The sequence below is a fragment of the Centroberyx gerrardi genome, unplaced genomic scaffold (assembly GCF_048128805.1).
Source record: "Centroberyx gerrardi isolate f3 unplaced genomic scaffold, fCenGer3.hap1.cur.20231027 Scaffold_440, whole genome shotgun sequence".
Lineage (NCBI taxonomy): Eukaryota > Metazoa > Chordata > Actinopteri > Beryciformes > Berycidae > Centroberyx > Centroberyx gerrardi.
The window spans coordinates 1-6,112 of NW_027605261.1; the positions used below are offsets into that span (position 1 = coordinate 1).

The following is a 6,112-nucleotide window of genomic DNA, read 5'->3' on the forward strand; positions in this document are numbered from 1 at the left end:
CGTCGGTCACATACCTCTGGACGAAGGTTGCCCACACGGTAGGAGATGTATACAAAGGAGGCCGAGCCGTAAGAGATCGACACCACAGTCAGGTGGGCGGCACATGTACCGAAGGCCTTAAGCCTCTGAGCCGCACCCATCCTCGATATCGAAACGCCGATCAGAACGTAGGAGCCGAGGATGAGAACTCCCGTGGTCAGCAGCGCCACCAGAGCGAAGGACAGAGACACAATGCTGTCCGCCCTGGTGTCGGCACACACCAGCCGCCTCACGGACGACGGGTCGCACCAGCCGTGGCGCACCACGTTAGGGCCGCAGTACGGCCGCCGCCACGCCATGCCGGTGGCCGGGAGCGTGCAGAAACCGCCGAAGACCCAGGCTCCCGTGACGAGAAGCAGGCGGACGGGCCGGGTCATGATGGCGGTGTAGCGCAGCGGGTTGCAGATGGCCACGTAGCGGTCATACGCCATGACGGTCAGGATGCCGCGGCCCGTAACAGCCAGCTGAATGAAGAAGTACATCTGGAGGAAGCATCCTGGTACGGAGATGGTCTTAGTGTCCGTCAGAAAGCCAGACAGCATGTTGGGGACGGTGACTGTGGTGTAGACCATGTCCACAAAGGACAGGTTGTGGAGGAAGAAGTACATGGGAGAGCTGAGCTTCGGATCAGTCCACACCTGTATGTGGAAACACAACTCTTGAGAAGAAGGATGAGACGATGAGTACGTTTACATGCACACTGATAATTCGATCTTAACCCGATTAAGGCAATAATACGCCTTTATCTGGTCACCTGAATCGGAGTAAGTCATGATAAGCATAACTCGGTTAACACGGATAGGTTTTTGCTAAGTCTTTCCATTTATTGGGGCTTGTAGACACCTTAGTCAGATTTCTATCGGCTTTTTCAAACTTCACGTCGGTCACCAGATGCAGTAACCTGGATAAAACATACAACATGGTGCAGTGCAGTATGAATGCAGAGAGCTAAAATTTTTTATATTGTTACCTTGAGATCAAACTTAACTATCTCATTATCTCAACAAATTAATTATTTTGCTGAGTTTGCCCAGTAAGCAGTATTGACGGTATCGCCAATTTATAGAAAGACTGTCAAGTGGAATTGACAGTGTTAGAAAGAGAGATCACGGTTGATCAATGTCTAACACTGTAATCACTTTAATCAATATGTATGACACACATGGCTGAATTGCAACCACAATCAATAACCTTACTTAAGTTGTGATCTTGAGAAAAACACTTTTATCTCATGATGAAATAATTCAATTGTGATCATGAGAAAACAAAGTTTGATAGCGTAGTGACAAGCAATAGACTGATTTTTTTTTTAATAAATGTATGTGAACCGTGTAGAGAAATCGCCTTACTAAATGTTCAGGCCTAAACATTGTAATGGAAATATTGCCCTAAGCTGATTACTCCCAGTGTCACTATTAATTGGAGTAATTGGGGCACTCAATAATGTTCATAGGGCCAGCTCTAGGATAAGAAGTCTAGGTTTAATTACAAATAATAGTGTTTTAGAGGATCTAATCATCTGTGTGTTTGAAATGTTGAACTAAGCAGATTGAATGGTTTGGTCATGCCATGGCATCCAGACTCACTGACACAGGTTCAGTTAAATAAGTACTTCTCTACATCTGACCTGCACTGCTCAACATTCAGACACTGACATATAACACTTCCTAGAAATATAGGTACATTGGTGGAGAGACAGGAAGACAGGCAGAGTCAAACATATAGATCAATAGACAGATAGATTGATAGACGGTTTGTATGTACCGTAAAGATGATCATGCTGTTTCCGCCTAGGATGACAACGTAAGCCAACAGGAGGATGACGAACAGAATCATCTTCTCCTCCCCCAGGTTGGCCAGGCCCTGAATGATGAAGAAGGCGACGCCATCGGGTTGCTGGGTGCTGTTAACGGCGCTGGCTCTGTGATTGGCCGACCAGGACAGGTGTGAATCTAGAGATACAGGTAAAGTGAGAGAGGCAACGGTGGAAATTCATTATGTCATTATGAATTGTGTCTGATCTGTGTTTTTGGTATCATGCGGAGCAAGCTATGGAGTAGGTTGTGTCTTGTAGAGTTCTCTCTCTCGAATCAGAAAGAAAACGCTCCAATCACAACAACACCTGCCTCCTCAATCCTCAAATCCCCAGACTCTTTCCACCTGCATTAACATGTGTCTTGTATCTGGACTGTCTAGATCGGATGTAGCTGGATTATATTTATATACACCTTCTCTTTCCCCGACCAGATTGTCACGCTCGTCACTTCTTCTCGTAATATTCCCATCCTTTAAAACGGACAGCTCGTCTCTGTTGTTCCCTATCCACCGGTGTCCTGACGGTCCACGTTTGGTTTTGTGTTACCGTCTGAGCTGCCTGCTTCCTGTTTGGCTTGCTTGTGCTTCCTGGTTGGGTCTGTGCGCAAAAGTTCATTTCCAACGTCGCTCACTATATGTGGACCGGAGACACACTGCACTCACACTTTGTTGTTAATGAGGCCACATGCTGGTTTGGGCGATCAGATTACAATTCATACACCTGGACTTTTATGTGGTTAAGGGCTAATCTAATTACAATCCAGTTGGCCAAGTCGCAGGTTAACGCAGGTGGAAAGATGAGTCAAAGAGTCTGAGGGGCGGGTTAGGACCAGGCAGTGGATATATGGCATTTTGGAATGAAACCTTTCAAATGTCCCCACTAGAGTAGAAAATCTGTCACTTGAGAGATTTCCTGATTTCCTGAACCTCATTGGGTAGCGGAGACGTTTACAAGTTTACAGTTAGCGTTACACTTGTAGTTTGATAAAGTTAGAGTTACCGCTCGACATAGCCAGAGTTAAAATTAGGGTTAAGGGTCACAAGGAAGACATTGCAATGACCTCACAAGTAAAACAACAGTATTTGTATATGTGCGTGTGTGTGTGTGTGTGTGTGTGTGTGTGTGTGTGTGTGTGTGTGTGTGTACCATGGTACAAAGCCACAGAAGGAACATTTAGTGTCACGGAGATTTCACAAAATCAAACAATATTGGTAACTGTGACTTCCCAAGCAAACTTCTCCACAGTTGAAACAATGAAAATAAGTAGAAGTTGTGATGCAAATCAACTAGAATTAAGTACTTTGGCTTATTTTAAGATATTGCCACTTGAATGAAGAAAATACATTGAAAAACAATTAAATGATCTCACCCCATTTTCATTTCATTTTTTTTTTTTTTTCTTCAATACATTGACTGGATACTATGTCACTTCTATCTGTTTTCTTTTGCCATCCTGTAAAGCACTTTGAGCTACTGTCCTTGTATGAAAGGTGCTCTACAAATAAAATTCATTCATCTTTATCATTTATTTTATGAAAAATAAAATTGTAAGACCCAATGCTAGATTAATTTGTTAAGATAGATGTGGATTAGTTGAGCTGAGTATGTTTGAATTACAAGATACAAGTCCCCTGCACAGACACAGACAGTGAAACTTTAATTCCAGACTTCTTCTTTCTGAATAAATAAATAAATTCAGTCTGATCTCCTTCTCAGTAGTTGGAAAAAATATATCTGGTACATCTGTAATATATGGTACTGTCAAATTTACACAGTACATTATCAAAAAACTTTTCAAAGCAATACACACAAACACTAATGCAAAAGGAAAAGTACATAAACAGTCACACACCTCTGGGGTTTTCAGGTGAAATTTCAAATGGCATGAGGTCCATCTCCTCTCAGCAGACAGACAGATATATACAGACAGACAGATGTATACAGACAGACGGATGTATACAGACAGACGGATGTATACAGACAGACGGATGTATACAGACAGACGGATGTATACAGACAGACGGATGTATACAGACAGACGGATGTATACAGACAGACAGATGTATACAGACAGACGGATGTATACAGACAGACTGATGTATACAGACAGACGGATGTATACAGACAGACAGATGTATACAGACAGACAGATGTATACAGACAGACAGATCTCCTGTCAACAGACAAGTTGTAGAATCATCACACTGCAGAAATGAAAAGCTTAAGTGACTTTATCTTGTATGCAGAATGATCAAGCTCACTTTGAGACATTGGAATCAGTTGTCTTATAGTTTTAAGAAATGGCTTCAGTGTCTCATTAAACAGGTCATTTTGTTGTGAAAAAGTTACATTTATAATACAATGAAAAATACAATTCAAAAAGATAATGATAAAAAAAAGATAAGATTTGACTTGAAGCTTTATCTCTGCATGCAACATAGCCCAATGCTGCTTCAAGTTTGCATTTTTTGCATTGCAAATATCTGGACATGTTAACAAAATTATGAATCATCTTACCCGAGTGTGTAAACCGGACCTTGCAGCGCTCAGTCAGTTTTTGCTGGTTACCTCAAGCCAAAAAATAGGTAGAGCATCATCTTAAATAGACATTTAGCCTTTTCAGGACAAACCAACCCTTTTTCTAATTACAATGTGTTGTGAAGCAACCATGCAGGACGAAGTTACATCAGATCCTTTGCACTAATAAATGTAAATTGTACACAGGATGGTAACAGAGGCCAAAGGGACTCATTTTTTTAAGTTAGTGACAATTAGTGTGCGTCTGGATTTAATAGATGAAAAAAAATAATTGCCTCTATCACCAAGGTACCAACCATTTGCCTCTCATTCCTGTTGGGCCACCTCATTAAAGGTGATTCATTATAGAAACTCATATTTGACTTTAATTGCTTGCTTGTGTGTGTGTGCATGGGCACTGTGCATGTTTGTGTGTGGTCGGAGGTGTATTACCTGTGTTACCTGACGTAAATTACCTGAACACATGAGCAAAGTTTGGAACTTGTTGGTTCGTCTGAGTCACTAGTTTAAGATTCTTCACAGTAAAATAAGAGTGACAAAATCTTTGGCGCTGACTCAGCAGAGTGAAATCAGCCCTTGAAGGCAGATCAGTGTTGTGCTGCAACACCCCAAAGAGGTTAGACTACAAAACACATGCAGGGGTGTGTGATGATTTTGATTATAGAGGATTCTAGCCCTTCCCATAATGCTTTGCTTTACCAGTTGTTCCGGTCAATACGCTGCCGTTCAGTCGTACTGAAGAGAGAGTAATACTGTTGCTGTAACTTAATAAAGTGACTATAAACAACTAAATCAGTGTTAATATGACTTGCATCGGACATTTCCAACTCGTCAGTGGAACACCAAGAACTGTTACTGAAGATCAGCTGAGACTTAGAGCTTATTTCGGATTACTTGAGATATTTGGTCTCAGGTAGCTAGGTTAGCTAGGGAGCTAGCCAACGTTAGTAAAGCTGCATTCACGCTACAGTGCATCTTATACTGATATATTTGGCCGGATTATCTTACATAACATTATTGATTCTGAGTTTATCCAAAGTTAACGGACTAATACATCGGAGCTGAGAAGAACTCTGTAGTTTGCCAGTTTTGTCAAGTTGACGGCTCTAAGTCTTTATACTGAGGGAAGATGGCAGTGACAGTCTTCTATGAGTGAATCATGGATTATAAAGTAATCTATTTACATTTTAAGTTACGTTTTGCAATTTCTAGTGGTCTGACATGATGTGTTTTATCTGTCGGACGTCTGTTGTGTTGATCAGCTGAAGAAGAAAAGCGTGAATGATGTCACAGCACATCAATGAGTGGACAAGAGGTAAACATATAAATACAGTCCCATCATTCATAATACAGTTCAGATTTGGAAGGCAAGGCAGTGTCCTTCTTGTTACCCATATCATCAAACCCCTCTTTTACTCCCTCCACTCTGGATGGGATTTTTGATAGTTGGAGAGACTTGGGGGTACAGAACATTTGGGGGAAAAAAAATTATTTAGAAACCTTCAGATTAGAAATAGAGTACATCTTCCCAACTTTGAGAACGTAAGGCCAGATAATCTGGATCGTTGCTTAAAACTGATTGTAGGATCAGACCATATAATATCTCATCTTTATGATATGCTACAAGACATCTGTCATCCAGCTATAAATAACATAAAAGCAAAATGGGAAAACGAATTAGGTGTCTAGATACCAGATGATATCTGGGATGAGAGTCTG

The 6,112-nt window shown here is 41.4% G+C and overlaps 1 protein-coding gene across 1 annotated transcript; it reads right to left on the reverse strand.

Moving 5' to 3' along the window:
• Positions 1-14: 14 nt before the first annotated feature.
• Positions 15-2,864, reverse strand: LOC144538340 (olfactory receptor 5J3-like; the record flags this gene model as incomplete). The annotated part of the gene is made up of 4 exons (XM_078282399.1): positions 2,855-2,864; positions 2,402-2,485; positions 1,804-1,991; positions 15-677 (listed from the first exon to the last, which is right to left on the reverse strand). Coding segments are annotated over exons 1-4 (945 nt in total), but the record flags the coding sequence as incomplete, so codon positions are not given.
• Positions 2,865-6,112: the final 3,248 nt, after the last annotated feature.